General features: G+C 40.4%; 2 protein-coding genes across 4 annotated transcripts; one reads left to right on the forward strand and one right to left on the reverse strand.

Moving 5' to 3' along the window:
* Positions 1-981: 981 nt before the first annotated feature.
* On the reverse strand, positions 982-4,571 carry LOC141763985 (homeodomain-interacting protein kinase 1-like). The gene is made up of 7 exons (XM_074628857.1): positions 4,386-4,571; positions 3,341-3,516; positions 2,978-3,166; positions 1,960-2,141; positions 1,608-1,851; positions 1,436-1,522; positions 982-1,295 (listed from the first exon to the last, which is right to left on the reverse strand). The coding sequence occupies exons 1-7, from the start codon at positions 4,405-4,407 to the stop codon at positions 1,107-1,109; spliced, it is 1,089 nt and encodes a 362-aa protein (XP_074484958.1). The 5' UTR covers positions 4,408-4,571; the 3' UTR covers positions 982-1,106.
* A 3,065-nt stretch (positions 4,572-7,636) lies between these two features.
* Positions 7,637-19,872, forward strand: wiza (WIZ zinc finger a). 3 transcript variants are annotated; one of them, XM_074628833.1, is made up of 10 exons: positions 7,637-7,767; positions 9,049-9,150; positions 10,197-10,269; positions 11,647-12,147; positions 13,547-14,287; positions 15,403-15,765; positions 17,230-17,444; positions 17,550-17,721; positions 17,829-17,988; positions 18,897-19,872. In XM_074628833.1, exons 3-10 carry the CDS (start codon positions 10,257-10,259, stop codon positions 19,051-19,053), a joined length of 2,322 nt encoding a protein of 773 aa, XP_074484934.1. In that variant the 5' UTR covers positions 7,637-7,767; positions 9,049-9,150; positions 10,197-10,256; the 3' UTR covers positions 19,054-19,872. The 3 variants fall into 3 exon arrangements, with proteins under 3 accessions (XP_074484934.1, XP_074484935.1, XP_074484933.1); XM_074628834.1 differs by lacking the exon at positions 9,049-9,150 and having other exon boundaries at positions 7,650-7,767; XM_074628832.1 differs by having other exon boundaries at positions 7,699-9,150.
* The last annotated feature ends 791 nt before the right edge of the window (positions 19,873-20,663 follow it).

A 20,663-nucleotide genomic window follows, 5' to 3' on the forward strand; every position in this document is an offset into this window, starting at 1 on the left:
GACTGTTAAAAATGAGTATAGTGCAGGGTAACTCCAGTAGCTTAGTCTATGAAAGTGCACTGTGTGCACTTGGGGTTAGAGTGTGTATTTGTGTCACTTTGTGCACTTACTGTGGGCAGTAAATTCAAGCAGTCCAGTAAACTTTTACCTGCTGTTGAAATAGGAATCTAAACAGCTCAGTGCGATACAGAACAGCATTCAGCTGGACAGACCTGACATTCTGGTATAGTACAGTAAGCAGTCAGTGTCAACAAAAAGTAAAACAACACAGAGATTTGTATATAAGAAACATTTCATGGGTTGAGTGCCATGGTGAGAAAACATCTAAACATTTACAGCTCACACAACGATAAAACAACTTTTCACTTTGGTGGCGTTGGCCAACTTACTGACACAATAACTGGTTTTGAAGCATGAATGAAGTGTTCTAGGTGAGTTACTACCTTTTGCAAACATGCAAAAGAGTTATGATGTCCAATGAAACAGTTGTGACGATTGCACTTACAGTTTAGAGAAATTTAGAGAGGAGTTTTTCCTTATCTGATGAGAGGGTCACACTGTAAAGGACAGAGGGTGTCGTATCCTGTACAGATTGTAAAGCCCCCTGAGGCAAATTTGTGATTTGTGATTTTGGGCGATACAAATAAAATTGACTTGACTTGGGAATGTTAAGACTGTTTAAAAAAATGAGCTAATGTGATTGAGAAAAACTGTAAATGCGTTAAAATTTAATATTTATATATATGTCAAACACAACACTTTGGACATTGAACATGTACTTTACTTGAATTGTTATTCTACTTCATACTCCACAACATTTCAGAGGGAAATATTGTACTTTTTAACATTAACAGAAAATATTCACTGTAATCTAAACACATATGTACCATTTGACAACTTTAACTTCACATATAAATCATGTTTTGTTGTTCTATTATATTTCTATTATACTTTGTGTTATCTCCACACATCATGAACATATTTTTGAAGTCATTCAATTGTTTTATTGAGGAGTCGTGGCTTGAATACAACATTGCAAAGTTCAAAACTGTGGATGCTCTTCTTCTGTGAGGAAGGCTGCTGAGTGACGCTTGGCTCAGCTTCCTTCATGCCAACCGTTTTTTAATGTTCATGTTTTGGCTGCTGTCAGTGTGCTGCTCGACAGAGAAGAACGGATGCTCCAGCACTCTGAGTGGAATTATTCGCCCGTGTTTGTCCACCAGCAGCATCTTTTTTAAGAGGTTCACAAAGTTTCGCAGCTTCTTCTTCTCGGCCTCGTTTCTAAAAGGCATCATCTGGAACAACAAGAAATCTAATTTAGAACAGGTCTAATAATCTTATTGGATCAAATGGCAAATGCAGTCGATAAAGAACATGTAATGACATCTTACATCAGTTATAGTAATTAATAATTACATCGAAAGAGACCACCTACCTCCCTCAAGGCATTCAGAGAGCTGAGGCGAAAATGTCTTGTGTCTCTGAAACGATGCCCAGTTTGTCTGGCAAACTCCTCAGGAGACTACAGAGACAGTGTTTATGTTACATTATTGATCCTGATAGACAGACAGGCAGACAGGCAGACAGACAGACAGACAGACAGATACCTTAAGTCTCCAGGTCCTCTGGTTATATCTGCTCTGACTGTAAAAGAAGCAGGTGGTTTTTTGTCCACAGATCATCAGATAATCTGGTGGCTGACCCAACGTGTCCACAATGAATTTCATCTGATCATATTCGTGGTAGCCAGGAAAAAGCAGGTAGCCCAGAGCAAGTTCTGCAGCCACCAGACCGAGAGACCACATGTCTATCGGCTCCATGAAGGCCTGACCCAGTATGACCTCCGGTGCCCTGAGCAAAGAGGAAAAGAAAAATATATGAAACCACAGTCTCTCCTCTTGGCCACTGGACTGGAGGCACAAAGCCACGGCATCTGTGCCACACATTTTCTGTACTTACCTGTAGCACAGACTCTGCACACGTGAGCCTGGAACAACATCGGAAACGTAGCGAGCCAGGCCAAAGTCAATGAGCTTGACATGCAGCGGCTGCTGCCTGCGGTCCACGACCATTATATTCTCAGGCTTTAAATCAGCGTGTATGATTTTCAGGGCCTCGAGGTGGAGCAGTGCTGTGGTCAGCTGAAGAATCACAAAGTTTAGATTATTATTAAGGCTGTCAATTAGGGTTTGTTGATTCAAATATTTAATCGCAATTAATCACACCATTGTTCATAGCTAATCGTGATTAATTGCAAATTCATCGACTTTTTTATCTGTTCAAAATGTACCTTAAAGGCAGATTTGTCAAGTATTTAATACTCTCATCAACATGGGAGTGGGCAAATATGCTTGCTTTATGCAAATTAATGTATATTTATTATTGGAAATCAATTAGCAACACAAAACAATGACAAATATTGTCCAGAAACCCTCACAGGTACTGCATTTAGCATAAAAAAATAAGCTCAAATCATAACATGGCAAACTCAAGCCCAACAGGCAACAACAGCTGTCAGTGTGTCAGTGTGATGACTTGACTATGACTTGCCCCAAAACTGCATGTGATTATCATAAAGTGAGCATGTCTGTAAAGGGGAGACTCGTGGGTACCCATAGAACCCATTTTCATTCACATATCTTGAGGTCAGAGGTCAAGAGAGTGGCAGTTTTTCCTCGCCAAAATGTAGCATTATGGAGCGTTATTTAGCCTATTTCGGGACAAGCTAGTATGACATGGTTGGTACCAATGGACTCCTTAGGTTTACTAGTTTCATATATACTTTAGCTTTAAAACTGAGCCCATTACAACCTAAAAACCGCAAGTTGCGTTAATGCATTAAAGAAATTAGTGGTGTTAAAAGAAATTTGCGTTAACTTTGACTGCCTTATCATTGTGTACATTATTAAGTATTGATTTTCCACTAAATTGTAAGTATAAAAATGATACTTCTGAGAAAAGTAAAGCTTCCACATACCTGGTGAATAACTGGGCGGATCTCACCTATAGACAGAGCATGACCTCTCTGTTGTGTGTATTCACGCAGATTCTGGTCCAGGAGCTCGAACTCCAAACAAATGAACCTTTCATGGAAGAATGAGCCGTTCCATCTCACCAGATTACATCTGTCCGGATCCAGAGTCTGCAGCTGTCGGAGAATTTTAATCTGTGGGAGAAATGAAAAGTTACATTTTTACTGTTTGCTGTCACCTTAAAGACACACTACATGGTAATGATTTAGAAAGGTTGTAGGTACAGTATGTGATAGACGGATTTTCAAAAATAAATTTAAACATGCATATTCCAGCTCCAGTTTTGATAAATAAAGTTTGTGCTCTACCTCTTCCAGTGCTCGCTCAGCCAAAAAGGGCTTGTCTTTGGTTATTTTGATGGCCACCTTTGCGTCAGTTGCAATGTCCACACACTTGGCCACCTTTCCAAAGTAACCCTCCCCCAGAAAGGCTTGCACCTCGTAGCAGGAGGCCAGCAGGGTTCCCTCGTATATCGGGAAGCAGTCTGTGGAGGACGAGCAGAGCAGAGAAGGGGAGATAGACAAAACAAGAAGTTACATTTTGCCACATAAACATCATGACACAGTCAACAGAACACCTAACAGCACATCTGTATATGACCAAGACACACAGGGTTTTCAGGCTGCCACTGATTTCTAATGCAAGATAACATTTTCCATTTGTTTTCTGCTTTTGTGCCTGAATGCATCCCTGCACATATAAAAGTATTTGAGAAACACCATCTGAGCATAATTTACATCAAACCATTCAAAATGGTCATGCTTTTGGAGAAACATTACGTTCTTTCTGTACTGGAGAGAAATAAATAAGCCAAACTCAAGAATTCAACAATAAAAAAACATTACTTTTATTACATTATTTTAGTTTTTCATTTCAGATTTTCAATGCACAGTGGATTAGCTAAATGTCTAAAGATGTTTCAGCAGAATTTTTTTTTCAAAATAAAGTACTAATCTTGTACAAGGAGCAAAATATCAGGATAGATAATTCATATAAAAAGTTATTATTATCCCAACCCTATTTTTCTCAGAAAACGATACATGCAGATTAATTTAGATTTTATATCTAGACATGGATAGTCTGAAAAATGTACTCAATTACAACATCCAAGATTCAAAAAAGGATTATGTCCAACTTTTATATATTTGTTTTATACTGATATTACATACACAACCAGTGAAAAACTAAACTGTTTACCCAACAATTCCTCTTTTCCAATGAATTGCTGAAAGGCCAAATCCTTATTTCATATCCATTTGAGATATATTAACATACATAATTGAAGAGTTTTCTATGTTTCTCAGTAGTTTACAGTTCAATATATCTAACTTTTCTTTACCACTCTCAGCTTACCTGACATGCGAGTCAACGCCATGGATGGTTTTGAAGCAAATTCAATGCCAACGTTGAAATGGGAACAAAAAGGACAACAGAAAAGTCTCTGTATGTAATTTCATTCTGTGAGAAGAAGCTGCATCAGAGAATAAAACCAAGACTGGACCTAAAAAAAGTGGGACATTTTGGAATATCTTCAAATATTCTTCAGTGCTAGTTTTGTATATATTTTTGAGTCAAAACAAGTTGCTAGTTGTCAACTACCAAATGTCAACTGTCTACTAGCTGTTGGCTACTAATTAGCTGCTTAACTCGCTACCAAGTGAGCATAATGAACAAACAAAGAGGATATGAAGATAAATGTCTAGAAGCAGCCTTACAACAGGTGACAACAAAACCACGAGGGGATAGAAAGACAAAAAACAAACCAAGTGCTGTCTGTGGTCTAAACTTTACTGATAGATCAAATGAAATAAAACATTCTATCAGAAAGTGTATGTCTGTGAAATATAACATTTTTACTTATTTGTAATGATGATGGCTTGGCATTTTGATTTTGTTGTTTAAGTTGCTGTTAATATATTGACCAAGCATTGTTGTTAATGTGTCATTTTGTATACTTATGATCATGTGATAATTTATGGTAAGATTATTATTGTTTTCCTTCAATAGCGATGTATGTTTGATGTTCTTTGTCTGACATGTATTTTTCTTTTCTTTTCTCCTCCTCCTGAGTTTTTTTCATGGTGCTATGGATATGTGATGATATCACTTCCTCAACCAATAGAGGATGGCAGACACTTCCAATCATCCAATCACATTGTTGTGGTGGTGTTCAAAAGAACACACACCACCATTTTATCCTCTTAATGTCCTGATGAAGGTCCTTGGTGACCGAAACGTTGACTAATAAATCAGAGAAAAGTGTATGCGGGAGCAAGTCATTTTTTATTTGAAAAACTACACGTTGGAGGGGATCTACTCTCAGCACCCCAATAATTTTGAGAATGTGCATGTTGACCTCTCCTTGAACTCCTTACTGATTAGCTGCTACCTGCTACTGTTGCCTGCTACCGGCGTCCCAGGGAAGGAGCTGCACTGAGAAAGGTAGCGGAACATTTTATGAAGACAAATGAAGACAAAAGAAAAGAAAGGGAAAGAAAAGGTGTTTATAGGTTAGAAAAGCTAATATTTAGCCTAGCCTCCCTCGGAACAAACAAGTGGTCGACATGGAAACGGGCCAGCAAGCAGAAAAGAACATCACAGCTCTCAGAGCAGAGAGCAGGGAGACTGAATACCCTCCTAAATGTACCAGCTAGGGAGAAACACAAGGAGAAGACACTGAGTGGTAACCCAGAGGTCCTTTTCACTGATTATACCCAACAAAAAGAAGGAAGGACGAAGAACAACCTCATATTCTTCACTGAATCCATCTACATCTGGAAAGATACCCTGTGCAGCAATTATGCCCACGTATCCAATGAGGGCATCAGCTCAGGAGGCAGATTAAAACTCTGTAAAGATGAACTTGACAAAGATGACCCTCTGCTTACCATCACATACTACACCACAGGAAAGGTCATGGTCCAAGAGAATGAAGCCAACCTGGGGTCATTTGAAGAACACCATCCACAACGGTGACATCTGAAGAGCACATTTTGAAAATCTGTATAAAAGACATACCAATAAATCTGATTAATTCAGATCAATGTTGTAAAATAAAAACTGCAAACATTAGAAGAGACTGTGAAAGACAACCAAAACCCCCTTGATTTTCCAATTACTTGGGAAGAATTGACCACAAGGACAAAATCTCTCCGGCCAAGGAAAGCTTGTGGCGCAGACAGCATTAAAAACGAAACGCTCAAATGCAGAACTACTCCAGAGATGCAGGGAGCAAGGTGGAAGTTATTCAATTGTGTATTACAGTCAGGATGTTTTTTATGCATGTGGTGCAAAGGGCCCATTTCCCACTTTCATAAGAGTGTGTAAATTATTCTGTAGTATTTTACATAAAAGAATGCTATAGATTTCCTTGTCGATCACTTAATCATGAGTAAAAATCAAAATAGCTTCCTCCCAAAAGCTCGGTGGTGTGGTGTTTTAAGTAAACTTGAGTACAGTTCAAGTATATTCCCAAGTATACAATAAGTACACTTATATCAATGTACTAGTAGTATACTTGTAAGTGTACTACTTCAATACTTCTTGGGACTAAATTGGCCCACTTTCTAGTTTATAAATGTACACTTTTAAGTATACTTTAAATGTAAGAGTAGTAAACTTTGAGTACACAACTAGTTTACATCCAAGTTGTATTTCGTACTGCAACTATAATATGAACTATACTTCAAGTGAACTTACAGGTATACTGTTTTACTATGGTTATATACTTGTAGCCCACTTTTTAGTTTATAAAAGTACGCTTTAAAGTATACACTTAGTAAACTACTAGTTTAATAGTTTTTACTGTAAGTATACTTGTACGTTTTCTTTAAGTTAACTTATAGTACTTATCCAAAAATGCTTTTACTTTTCTGTATACTTTTTAGTATAAGCCAAGTACACTTAGACTTTTCTGTATACTTGTGGGTATAAACCAAGTATACTTAATTTTGTTGAGTTTAACTCAGATAACTCCATAAATAGTAATCTGAAAGCCTACTCTCTTAATTTAAGTTTTATAAAAGTATACTAATAGCTTATTTGAATAAAACTTCTTTTTTTGTAAGGGATAGAAAACAGAACATTGTTACCTGCTCGTTTTGATATAAAACAAACATTACATTTTTGTTTACTTACCAGTTACTAACCATTTTTGTTTACTTACCAGTTGCACTGTGCAATATAATTTTCCACTTGTACAATTTTGTTAATAGTCTGTTTTATTGTCAATACTGTATATACTATTCCTATTTTTATACTTCCTTCTATTTGAATGGTTCATATTTTGTTACACTTTATTTAGCCCTTTTTTTTTTTACTGTGTTAGCTGATGCATCTTGTTTTTTGCATAATCCCCTTTGCTGCTGTACACTACAAATTTCCCCACTGCGGGACTAATAAAGGAATATCTTATCTTATCTTATCTTATCTTATCTTATCATTAAATGGGTGACTTTTCAGTGGGACAATAGTTACTAGTCCTTGAAAAACGAAGTAGTAATAATATCTCATATTTAGTGGAATAGTTAAACCCCCTGTCTTGTTTTTGTATATTGCCACTAGGGGGAACATTGGATCACCTGAAGCTCTATTGGTAAAGCATCAGGGCTTTTATTTTGAAAACATGCAGCACCGGGAATGTGGACCAGTGCTTCCGCTACCACTTCCGCTCAGCTTGTGGTTCAGAGTCTGAAACTGATGTAACGTTACTGGGGCAGTGAGTTCAAGCTTTTAGGTAAATTAACTTTTGTCTATAATTGATGATTGCAGTTTTGTTTCCAGTGCAGAGCGCAGGATGTGTAGCTTGTCGTTGTTTCGCTAAAATAATACATTTAAATTGAGGTAGCTCGCAGCTAACGTTAGCTAACAGCTGCCAGAGCAAAACAAAGAGCTCAACAGCAGCTGGCTTTACCTCACAGTGAACATCTGTCTACTGCTTTACCTCACAGTGAACATCTGTCTACTGCTTTACCTCACAATGAACGTCTGTCTACTGCTTTCTGCTCAGTTTGAGATGTTAAAATGCAACAACACAGACTAAAACAGTGAGTAACGTTACAAGTAGCAGTCCACAGCTTTAAAGACATTTCTTAACGGGCTATTGAAGGTTGTGTCGAGGTTACAACAGTGTCATGTTGTAGTTAACATAGTTTACCAGATGGATTCACACTCTTTAATAAAACAGGTTTAACACAATCTGAAGTTACAGGTGCAGCGGCCATCTTGTCCTAGCGAACCTGTGACGTCATGAGGTTGGTTGCGGTCTTAATGTTACATTAGTTCACACATCATCTAACTAGTGACAGCTCTGTCTCCATGGAGAATAAGGAACCTCAAGCTACGAGGCGATGCAAAGATTGAGATGTTATAATTAGAAATAGCAACGTTTTTCTTACAGTGAATAACGTTATAAGTTTCAATCCACAGCTTTAAAGATATTTCTTAACAGGCTATAACACGTTTTGTCGAGGTTACAACAGTGTCACGTTGTAGTTAACATAGTTTACAAGCTGGATTCACACTCTTAAATAAAACACAATCTGAAGTTAAGTTTTTTTTCAACTAAGTGTTCAACCATCTTGTCCTAGTGTAGCCTGTGACGTCATGAGGTTGGTTGGCTTGGACTTGTCTTAACGTTACATTAGTTCATCTAACTAGTGAAAGCACTGTTTCAATGGAGAATAAGGAACCTAAAGCTTCGAAGCGATGCAAAGGGGGCCACTATTGTATCGCCCCCGGATGCAGCAATGAATTTTATAGAGTAAAAAAACAAGGAAAGATCGTCCACTTTCATTCTTTGCCTCTTAAGCGGCAAGTGGTTCTTCGTCGTTGGCTAGACGCACTGAAGCGAGAGAACCCTCCAGTTTGGCGTGGTGCTAGGGTTTGTAGCGAGCACTTTGTAAATGACGACTATGTGGAGGAGAGGGTTTTTGACTCAGAAGCACTGGTGGTTCGCCGGACCAATAAACTGAAGCCCGAGGCTGCTCCCTCTGTGTTTGACTTCTCCTCTTATAAGGTTGGGTGCACTGGCGGTCCAACCCAGTCTACTAGCAAAGAAGTAGCTTTGCGTCGTCAGAAAAGGGCCCGACGACACGCCCATCTGGCAGAGCAGAGAGAGGTACGTTGTGGCCAGCAATTCATCAACCTAGCTTTCTTACCATGGCAGGATAGGGACTCTTAATAGAGTGCTCCAGGGATGACGTGTTTTTGTAGGCCAACCAGGAAGTTAGCATCGCCCTGGTTCCCTCGACAAAAAGCCAATGGGATTTTTCCATTGGGTTTTGGATTATTGCAGAAAATAAGCTCTGTGGCAAACAAACATTTATGATACTTACATGTTTTGTTCTGCAAGATAATCTTCACAAATGAAAACCTCTTCTATGATTTTTGAAGTGTGAATGCAATCGCCAAAAGCTAACGTTAGGCTATAAACAAACTACACCACGGTCACATGAACTTGAGTATACACAATGAGGCCGTAAAGGTGGACCAGTCGCCGTGATGACGTTTAGTAGTCTCATTTAGCCACTTGTTAGAAACCACCTTTTTTAAGACACATAAAGGCTGTGGGATAGTGGGATATGTACTGACAGATTTTATATCGTAGAACAAAACCTTAAAATCTCTTAAGCTTGTGTTAACCACAGACCTTATTTCAGGTATCTAACTAAAAACCCATTCAAAAAGCCCATTGACTTCCTGACAAGGGAACAGGAAGTGCTAAAATGCTAACTCATTTCTGGGTTTTAGGACTCAGTCCTGTAGCTCTCTATATCCACCAGCATCTCCGTAGAATGCAAAAATATTTTCTTCACCGTACTGTCTCCGTCCAGTTTCATTTGGGCTTCGTTTTTTTCCCCACAAGTAAGAAGTGGTAATGCTCTCATCAGATAATGCAGTTAAATTAATATTTCCATAGCTGTTTGGTAGCCTATTCACATAATCACATTTTCCATATCACACCTCCGCCTTCACCTAACTTCTCCTTCTTACTGGACAAGCAATTAGTATTAGCAAGCTCTCTGATTTGCCACGTGGCTTTAGCCTTCACCCATTTGTTTGAATAAGGTTTAATACACCTCACACACTGTAAATAGTTTGCCATCAATAACATAAACTGGCTGTATATATTTTTTTACACCGGATTTTATTCTTAATTTTTAGGATCCGCAGAGAGTCAATTTTGACATCCCTCAAAAGAAACCCAAAACATCATCAGCAGCCATGGATTCAAAAGGTAGGAGACGCCGTTATGAATGAGCTACCAATACAAGAGCCTGAAGGTGCTTGTTCATGTTATTTCATTGGTCATCACCATGATTAGACCTCAGTCGTAGTGTCATTTTGATTTGATTCTTCAACAATTTATAGTGATTACTTTTAATAAAACGGAACCCAGGAGTTATTTCTGAAAACATATAACACTTAAAAGTGCAAGTTTCACCATATGCATTTAATTGTGCATGTCTCTTTTCAAGGCTTGATTTATAGATATTCATTGGATCGGTATTAGGGTCGATACTCACTAGGGATGCACCGATCCGTCTTTTTCACTACTGATATCGATAGCTATACCTGGGCTTTGGGTATCGGCCAATACCAAGTACTAATTCAATACCAGTGTTTAATTAATAAGCTGTATGGCTCACTGTGTGGAAGAGACTGGGATCATTCTTTTATGTGAAAGGCAACATCAGGCTTGACTTAAACATTACTTTCTTAACTTTATAAAGCAAAATGTAACAGATATACATAGATATTAATGTACTGAATTGAATTAAAATAATAAATCATACTCCAGCAACTTGGTAAAAAATCTTCAAAATGAACAGGAATTCAAATTCAAGTGTAAACCTTTTTAATGCAGCAATTAATTGGTCAAAACTTAAAACAGGAATTAAAATTCCAGTATGTAGTGCATATCGTATATAAACATAAAATGTAATTGAATATATCGGCCCTATTGTCACCGATACCCTATCCAGCTATTTGAGTCAGTATCGGCCCGATATCTGATCCGGTATCGGTATCGGTGCATTCCTAATAGAGATGCATTGGATCTGTATTAGGGACGATACTGACCATATTAATTGGATCAGGTATCGGACAGAAACACTCGAAACACAGTTTCTTTAATAATGTCATTATAACATGTAGTGTTTCTGCTATCAGGTGCATTTATTCAGTCATTGGGGGCCATCGCCTCAGTTTTTAGTGCCACAGCGGTCTCTGGCGTCGTGTTACCTTACAGAAAGTTGATCCCAATGAGTGCCACGCAGTGTGATACAGATGTGCTGCCGATTTAGAATATGGGAAAAAGAGAGAACAGGTATTGGGTCGGTAGCACATAACCTGAGTTTAGGTATCTGTATTTGTATCGGGAGAGAAAAGGTTGTATTGGTGCATCCCTATTGATTTTTGTTCATTGCCACTCATATTATTATTAAATCTTGATATAACTAAAGGTTCTCAAGTCTGTTGTCAAGTGACAATATCTTAAATCAGATCATTACAAAACAAGCATCTGGCTTCTTCTTTTTCTTGGTTAAAGACACTGACTGAGGTGCTCCCGTTCAATTTATGATTACAAACTCCCATCTGAACTTCCCCACAGCAACCCCGCAGCCAGTCATTTGTGAGGTCTGTGGAACGTACTTCGAGACACGACGAGGGCTCTCCAGCCACGCCCGCCTCCATCTACGGCAGCTCGGTGTGACGTTGTCAGAAAGCAGCGGAGCTCCCATCGAACTCCTCTACCAGCTCATCCAGGAGAAAGGGGGCTCCCTGCCTGACTTCAAAGCAGACTCCTCTATACCTGGGCCAGCCCCTCTCAAGAAAACATCCCAGCAGGAGTCCAGGACGTCTTCAGGACCAGAGGACATGAGTGACTCCTTCAAAGCAGGGAGTAGAGTGATGACAACACCGCCAAAGACGGGTCATCGGGAATCTCCAGCCCGACCGAAAGAGTCGCCAGCCTCTCTCCTCCCCTCATCCCCATCTGGTCTCAGGCTGGCTGGCCCTAGAACAAGTGAAGGCAGCAGCTCATCCTCAGAGCGCCAAACCACAACCAAGCCGATGTGGGCGCCGCTGGAAACTGACGCCCCCATCACCTTAGGTACGGCTGAATTCTGAATAGATGTTTTAAAGAAATGTTGAAAGAGGGGAGTAGCTGTATGTGCAAGACAGAGCTTTATTACCCAGGCACCTTATGTGATGACCGTCGATAGCAAGTAGTTATTAACCCTCTGGGGCGATCCCGACCGACTTTACTGGCTTTCAGAGGCTGTAGCAGGTTCAGTATTAGAGCTAGAGTGAGGTTATACAGTAGATATCATATGAAACTAGAAAACCTATTGGTAACAAACATGTCATGCTATTTGTTGGGAAGGAGGCTAAAGAACGCTCCAAAGTGAGGCTACATTTTAGTGAGGAAAAACTGGCATGGCCATTTTCAAAAGGGTCCCTTGACCTCTGACCTCAAGTTATGTGAATGAAAATGGGTTCTATAGGTACCCACGAGTCTCCCCTTTACAGACATGCCCACTTTATGATAATAAATGCAGTTTTGGGGTAAAAACCATGCCGTTTTTGCATGTAGTACAAATGTGCTATATTTACCTGTTTTAAAAAGGTGTATTTGAATATTTCTGCATACTGGGGTCCCTGAACAGTCTTGGAATTACATAAATTGGGTATGACTGTAAAGCTGAGACTCTTGTGGATCCAATGAGACCAATTGTATTCATGTGTGATGATGTTAGTCCCAATAGTGAGACCATTTTTTGAAAGTTGAACTCACTGTATAAAATGCCCTGTGGTGACCTCTAGGATAATCACAGCCTCATGAAACTTTACAGCCACAAACTAGAGACCTAGAGCATTCAGAGGATGGATGGCTTAACTAGGTAGATTGACAATAAGGGGGTTTCTGAGCAGTTTCCAGAACAGAAGTGCTCGCCATCCAATCACAGAAAAACGCAATTCTTGCAGAAGTTTCCAAATGTCAAACGTTTTTGATACCAAATCACAGCATGTTTTTTTTAATGGTGTTCTTCAAGGTCTTGATGTTTTTATCAATTCTTGAGTGGTAAAAAATTGTTAAATTTAGCACCATATCTGTGTAGCAAATAGTATCAACCCCAAAATTGCTGCAACAACTTATGAGACATAACAGAGCATGGGGAATGACCATCATATACTTCCATCATAATGTTCTACGCCCTTTAGAGCCTTTATGACTAGAACAACTTGACACACAGTGCTGAGCTGCATCTCAAATTAATCTTCAGGTTCCCAGCTTTCAGGTGATATACATCACTTCTATGTGACATCTACTGTTGACCTACTAGCTCCCCCTAAAGACCCCCTGTACCCCCCTAAAAAAGACAAAAATGGGTCTATTGTTGGTATCAGAAGGTTAATGTAGAATATTTGTTTTTATAAAGTTAACATGACAGCATTGTGTCTCCCAGAGACTGGGCTCCTTTTACTCATCATTTGCTTCATTCTTGCAGCTTCAGACACCAAGAAAGAGGTCCATGTGTGCCAACTGTGTGGCTGCTGGTATGGGACACGCAAAGGCCTGTCGGGTCATGCTCGGGCCCATTTGCGTCAGATTGGAATCCCTGAAAGAGACATCAAGGGCAGCCCTATTGATTTGCTTTACCAGATCATGGAGGAGGAGGACCTCAAGCCCATCAGCAGTGAGCAAACAAAGGTGCTCTCCTCAGCCAGTCCACCTAGATCCTCCTCTAAACGACCCTCCGGTCGGTCCTCTCCACCTGTGTCCCCACCCAGCAAACGGCCTAAATCGTCGGCGGACTTCACCTGTATTCTGTGCGGGGAGCGGTTTGAGAATCGTAAAGGCCTGGCCATCCACGCACGTGCTCACCTGCGTCAGATCGGAGTGGTCGACCCGCTGGGGAAAAGCTCTGCAATTGACACCGTGCAGGAACTGGTCGACAGCGGCATGCTAGAAGCCATGCACCCTCACAAAACGAACAGGACAACCAGCTCATCTGCAGCACCATGTCCCTCCACATCCCTCTCCCCAAGCCCTGCAAAGTACGCTCGGTCTCCCGTTAACAAGGCCCCAAAGGCTAAGAAAGGCTTTCGGCTGGCAGTGGACCCCCTTCACAGGAAGCCCAAGCCTGAACCTGAGGAGATTGAGGTGTCTGTTGAACCAAAGGAATCCAGCACTGACAGCAACTCTCCCACGCAGAAGTCACCTGCTGCTTCAAAGCCTCTCAATGCAGGTAAAGTAGAGAGCCATTCATCTGAATTAGTTGTTGTTTGGTACCGTGTCATGTTATTACATGCTCCTATAGAGAGGCGAAGTCCCGCCCCTTCCGATGGACCACCATGGGACCTTATTTTGGAAAAAATATATACGGTAGTCAACGGTGAGAGACACTGCAACTTTCTTGACTTGCAAAATTGTGTTTTAAACTGACAAACATCATATGTGCGATTTATGGCGCAATTCAAACGGAATCAAAAAAATATTTGTCTCTTGCCGTTGACTACCGTACATAGTTTTTCCGAAATAAGGTCCCATGGGTTCCACCGGAAGGGGAGGGGGGTTGGGATATATCCCTTATAATTAGTTGTAGTTGGTAACCGTGAGCAAATATGGTAAAAAGTTATTTTTATAAAGCTGTCACAATATCCTGACAGTAGTGCATAAGACAGATCATTTATGTAAAAAACTCATGTTCCTCTGTGTCCTCCTTTACTCCTAATTGCATTTGCAAGTTTCTACCACACCCGAAGGAAAACAACCAATCAGAGCCGAGGAGTGTCTCTGCAGCTGTCAATCACTACTTGTGAACTTTGATCAAACGGTCAAACTGGGCAGCGCTGATCAAATATGAATCAATATTCTGTTACTGTAATGCCTATTTCTCACTACAAATGTTTTCAGAATCATCTTGTTGTGTACTGTTTAGCTGTAAGATGAGAAAGTTTGTGACCCGGCAGCCATGCTGAGAACAGTCAAGCCAAAACCAAGCACCATCTAACGGCCGGAGCAAACTTTCTAATTTTAGTTTGACAGTTTGATTAGAGTTCACGAGTTTCGCGAGCAGTGATTGACAGCTGCTGGAGAGACTCCTCAGCTCTGATTGGTTGTTTTCCTTTGGTGCTGTGAAATCTTGCAAATGCCATTAGGAGTGCAGGAGGACACAGAGGCACATGATTTTTTCACAGATTATCAGTCTCATGCAGTACGGTCAGGATATAGTGACAGTTTTATAACAGTAACTTTTTTTTTTTATCACATTCGCTCAAATTTACAGACTTCAGCTTTAATTTGTGTTTGTGTATGTACACCAAAGTGTGGATTCATACTCTTTTTTTCACCATTCCTCAGCATCCTCCACAGATGTACAATCCCCACCAACAGTCCTTTGCGATTACTGTGGCCAGCTGTTTGAGACCCGCAAAGCCCTGTCATGCCACGCCCGCGCCCATCTGCGCCAGCTCGGCCTCGCCTGGTCGATCAGAACGTCACCGATTGACCTCCTCAGAGAGGTCATGATGCGTGGTGAAGAAGGCAAGAAAGTGTCCGTGCTCGCTGGGTCATCAGGCAAAGCCACGTGGACCCCTCAGGGCTCCAGAAGGTCCCTGGACAGCCTCCAGTCAGGGGAACCGGCCACCAACCCCTCCTCTACACCTCTCGATTATTCCATGAAAGAGAAATCCTCGTCTGGCAGGAGCGGGGCCTCACACACCGGTAAGACATTAACACAACTGTAAAGAAATTAGGGCTGCAACTAACGATCATTTTAATAATAAACGATTAGGTTATTGGTCTATAAAATGTCAGAAAATGGTGAAAAATGTCGATCTGTGTTTCCCAAAGCCCAAGATGACGTCCTCAAATGACTTGTTTTGTCCACAACTCAAAGATATTCAGTTTGCTGTCATAGAAGAGTAAAGAAACCAGAAAATATTCACATTTAAGAAGCTGGAATCAGAGAATTTAGACTTTTATTTTCTTAAAAAATTACTCAAAAAAGTCTGCAATTAATTTAATAGTTAACAACTAATTGATTAATAGATTTATTGTTGTTGTTGTAGTTGTAGTTGTAGTTGGCTAATTATGTCAGTTTGACAACCATGTTCTTATATGATAGTGAGCCACTCGGTTGTTCTCTGTGACATTGTTCAGACCTGCCATTAATTTAGACACTCGCCCGCCTGCACACTCGCTCGCTCTCATACCCGACTCTAAAGCTCTGCACGCCGCTGCTGCCTGGCAAAGGTGGCGGTGTCGGCGGCACGGAGGTCCCCGGGGACCACCGGTTGACAATAACCTTTTATTTTGATGTTAATAGAATGAATTCACGAATATGTAGGTTATTACTACTGACATTCCTGTAATATTAAGGTCTGCAGTGTTAGCCATGTGTTTACTACGTGTTTATTTGCATATAGAGCCGACGTGAGAAATGACATCGGATCACAAGTGGTCACTCAAGACGCATGTGGAGACACATTCTAATGGCAGGTGTGAACAGACAGAGTTAAAGCTGTCCACTTGTTATAGGATCACTCAGGACGCATGTTAATGCCAGGTCTGAACAGGGCCTGAGATGAACAAGGACACTTAGTCAATCCTACATACACTGACTGCCCTGGTGCCATAAATACTCACTAGAACACCAAATGTGTGTTGGTCCGCAGCTGAAAATAGTCCTCAACAAATGCACTAGTTACTCTTGTTTGAGTTGCATTTATTAAAAACTACAGTGGCCAGATTCACATCTCAAGTAGGAACAACTGGGTCTGAGTGCAACAGACAGGGTATGGGATTTGGAAAGCATTGAGAGACAGACACATTTGTTTTGGTCTTTTCACTGGATTTATTGGCAATAAGAAAAACATAAAACAACACCAGTCTAATCCTCTAAAAACTCAGACTTTGAGCCAAAAGATTAGCCTCTTTTCCATGTAATCTCTCTTCACAAGACACATCCCACAATGCAATGCTGCCTCAACACATCCTCAGCCCTCTTGGTATTACTTTGTTGTGTCTTTAACTATGTTACTGATTCAACCTGCATGCTGTAAAATTTGTATTTTTATTATAACATCACAAAACTATTCCTGGAACTCAGTGACCTGGTGATACATGTCTAATCTGTCATTGGTAATGTAGATACGGATTCTTCTTTCAATATCTCCTGTGTGTCAGACGCATCCTGTGAGCTTTGTGGGTTTGAATTTGAAAACCGCAAGGCCCTGGCCAGTCACGCGCGGGCCCACCTCCGCCAGCTGGGAATCATTGAATGGAAGGTAGACGGAGCGAATTCCCCGATCGAACTGCTCAGTGAGTTGATCCGGAAGGACCCAGCCAGGGTAGCAGCGATAACCCGACGCTATCGTATGGGAGACCTTTACATCAAGAAGGTGGGATGAGCTCTAGACTATGCTTAAAATAATTCCCATTCAGATTTAGATACACAAAGAATGTATTAAGCAATTCTAATTCACTGTGCATTAATTTTCTTTCAGGCCCAGAGAGGTGCAGCTTCACCGTCTCTGTCCACAGACGCTGACTTTGTCCCCGGCGGCAGCCTGAGGCCGTCGGTGGGCCGTTCAGTGAGTGCCGGCTCATCCAGACACTCACACAGCCACACACGGAGTGTTGCAGCCCACAGTGAACATGGCTTGCGCTCCCCAAGGGGTGAGAGATGAAAATAGCTGGATATAGATATACTTTTTTTGATTCAAAAAAATATATATATATATTTTTTCTACACATTACTCTATTACATTTCTGTATGGTTTCAGGGGTCCATCCACCAAAACGTGTTGTGCCGGGAGGGGAAGAAAATCAGGACACCAACTCCCAGCAGGCATCACGGTCGGGCAGCATTCCCGCTATGCTGCCAAAACCCCCGCTCACACCGCTGGTCAAACTAGTGGGCAAAATCTACTCCCTCAAGTGCAGGTCAGTCTATAAAATACAAAATATAAATAATCACAATCCCCTTGTACTCGGTGAATAATAGGGTTTAGAGTGACAGACCAATAGGTTCAGCAGCATTTTAGAGCATTTTTGCCATTATCAGGCAGAAGTCAGTAAGTGAGGTGTGACAGGAAATTAGGGACGGGGATGACTTGCGACGAGTCACCTGCTGGACTCCGGGGAAACCAGGGATGTGTGCTTACATCGCCAGCGTCTTAAGCCTCGGTTATACTCCCAAATGGACACGGACAGCTGCGGACACCACGGGCGCGTAGTAGTTATGTTTATGTTGCTTGGAGGTACTTTTTAGATACTTAATATAAATATAATAATAATAATATAATAATAAGAGACACTCTTGTTCACTCCACAACTCCACCAGTTTCTCCATGTTTACTTTCTACCCTGTTTGCTGCTTCCTGTTTGGTGCTGGAGAGAGCGCACCAATTGGTCGTTGACAATGTTTGTGTCATTGAATTTACCAGAATATTAAACTTGTTCGATTTTATCGGGAACGTCAAGACGAGAAAAAGACTGACTTAAGACAGTTTGGACTGAGATTTCACGGGAGCGCGCTGCAAGTCTAGCAAAACTCTCGTGATTTTATTCCAACATAGGAAACATGTCTACGACAGTGAAATAGCTTAAAAGTCGTTTGGTGTAAGGTCGGCATAAGTGGAAACAAAAGAGAAAAAAACGTATGGAGTTTAACAACAAAACTGTAAATCACAATACACAAAACATGATATGATTAGTGATAAATGATGAATACTAAATATTTCTATGTTGCCCAGCCGCACATGAGATGTACTGTTTTGTTAAATTACATTGTCAATAATTCGTTGTTGCTCATTTAATGCAGTTACCTCCCTCTCTGTGCTGCTGTTCAGGTTCTGTGAAGAAGTGTTTCATGGACCTCTGTCTGTTCAAGAGCGCTGGATCACACACCTGCAGAAACACATCCTGTCATTGGGCTACAAAGGCAAAGCATCTCCTCCTGCTGCACCAGTGGCAGCTCCAGCACTCGTCCATCCAGTAGCCATCTAGTCCACGAAGCCTCTCTGTAATTCACATGAAACAAGATAGTCATTTTCACATGTCACGGCAGAGTCGAGAAGAAGTCTTTATGTCTAGTTTGAGGTAACAAGTTGTCAGTGAAAAGTGCAAATTAGATGTTCCTTTTTTGTCCTAGAGAGGGCGAGCATGAGCCATGTGAGGGAAGCAGCAGACTGCAATCCACTCAGGTAAAATCCACTAGATCACAATAGAGAACAATACTGAACACTGGATGTTTTGGGAAAATACCCAAAGTCGGATCATCCCACATTTCGATGGCCATAGCTTTCCTCCTCCTGCTCATAATTCCTACCATTTGTATAGGTGTTGTTAATGTGATCTATTCAATATTTGTCATGAGCACATTTCATGTCCCACACTGAGAGAACGATCCTTGTCAATGATTTTCTCTTTTTGTTTTTGTCCTACTGAGTCGACTGGTGTGGTCGTCCATATACTTTATCTCCATAATATGATTTTGAATTGAGTGTTGTTTTAAGAAATTTATTCTTAAATCTTTTACAATAAATCTGGAAGGGTTCTTTTATTTTTTTCTCTCTCTCATATGACAATAACAAAACACTGATACAAGAAAGTTAGACACAGAATTTGAACTGGTGACAACTTGGTTGGAAAAGAAGTTTATCAGTAATGTAATCTGAATATCAAAGCCTCAACCGTCTTGACCATAGAGACACTGTGTTTTCATTCTTGCCATGTTCTTCAGGTATAACTGCAAATACTGTATTGTTTTTCTGGCCTTTTTACATTTGTTTTTTAACACTTGATTAAATTGTGTCTTGTATATAACCATGTAGTGTATGAAACGTGTTTTCTTTCTGTTTTCTTTACAAATCAGTGGACAATTTATAAAGACAATTAACCTGCACTTCACCCACGGCCACATTAATAATAATAATAATAATAATAATAATAAATTTTATTTATATAACGCTTTTCTGGATACTCAAAGACAATTTACACAGATAAAAATGATCATAAAACAAGGACATCATCAAAATATAAAACACAATATTGACAGACATTATTCACTGTAAGACCTGGATAATACAGATACAGTTTATCCACAAAGCCACTAGATGTACATGTTGGCAGCTTCTACTACAATCAAATATATTGAACAATTTTCAGCAAAATTCATCACACAATTTTTCTCCCGTCTCCATTCACCCACATGTATTTTTGTATCCTCTCATTTACATAGCATTTTCCTTTTGCTGTGTCTGGTATCATCTTTTATTTATTTATCCTTTATTTTGTTTTTAATAATGTTCTCACTTGATTTGTTATTTTAAATAATTATTTTTGGGGCATTTTATGCCTTTTATTAGGAAGTGCGCAGGGGAGAGATGACAGGAAATGAGGGGAGACAGAGAGAGATGGGATCATGGAATGGGATGGGCGCGGACGTGGGATGTTGCGGTTCATGGGCACCGCCTTAAACCCAAGGCCACAAGAGCACCTTTTCTAATTTTCTTATTGTTCAGCTTTAAGGTCCTGACATCAATTGTGTCACTGTGCTGGAGATGTGTACCCTCCCACATTAACCCATTTGTGCCCAAATACTATATTTAGTATGA

Source organism: Sebastes fasciatus, chromosome 3, assembly GCF_043250625.1.
Source record: "Sebastes fasciatus isolate fSebFas1 chromosome 3, fSebFas1.pri, whole genome shotgun sequence".
NCBI lineage: Eukaryota > Metazoa > Chordata > Actinopteri > Perciformes > Sebastidae > Sebastes > Sebastes fasciatus.

What these genes read in the sequence shown, in the direction of transcription:
- wiza (XM_074628832.1), top strand. Translation starts at nt 8,707, where the DNA reads ATGGAGAATAAGGAACCTAAAGCTTCGAAGCGATGCAAAGGGGGCCAC. An exon ending in GAGACCTTTACATCAAGAAG is followed by an intron (nt 17,445 to 17,549) that starts GTGGGATGAGCT and finishes ATTTTCTTTCAG; the next exon opens with GCCCAGAGAGGTGCAGCTTC. An exon ending in ATCTACTCCCTCAAGTGCAG is followed by an intron (nt 17,989 to 18,896) that starts GTCAGTCTATAA and finishes GCTGCTGTTCAG; the next exon opens with GTTCTGTGAAGAAGTGTTTC.
- LOC141763985 (XM_074628857.1), bottom strand. Translation starts at nt 4,407, where the DNA reads ATGGCGTTGACTCGCATGTCAG. An exon ending in CTGAGCGAGCACTGGAAGAG is followed by an intron (nt 3,167 to 3,340) that starts GTAGAGCACAAA and finishes TTTCTCCCACAG; the next exon opens with ATTAAAATTCTCCGACAGCT. An exon ending in GTGCAGAGTCTGTGCTACAG is followed by an intron (nt 1,852 to 1,959) that starts GTAAGTACAGAA and finishes CTCTTTGCTCAG; the next exon opens with GGCACCGGAGGTCATACTGG.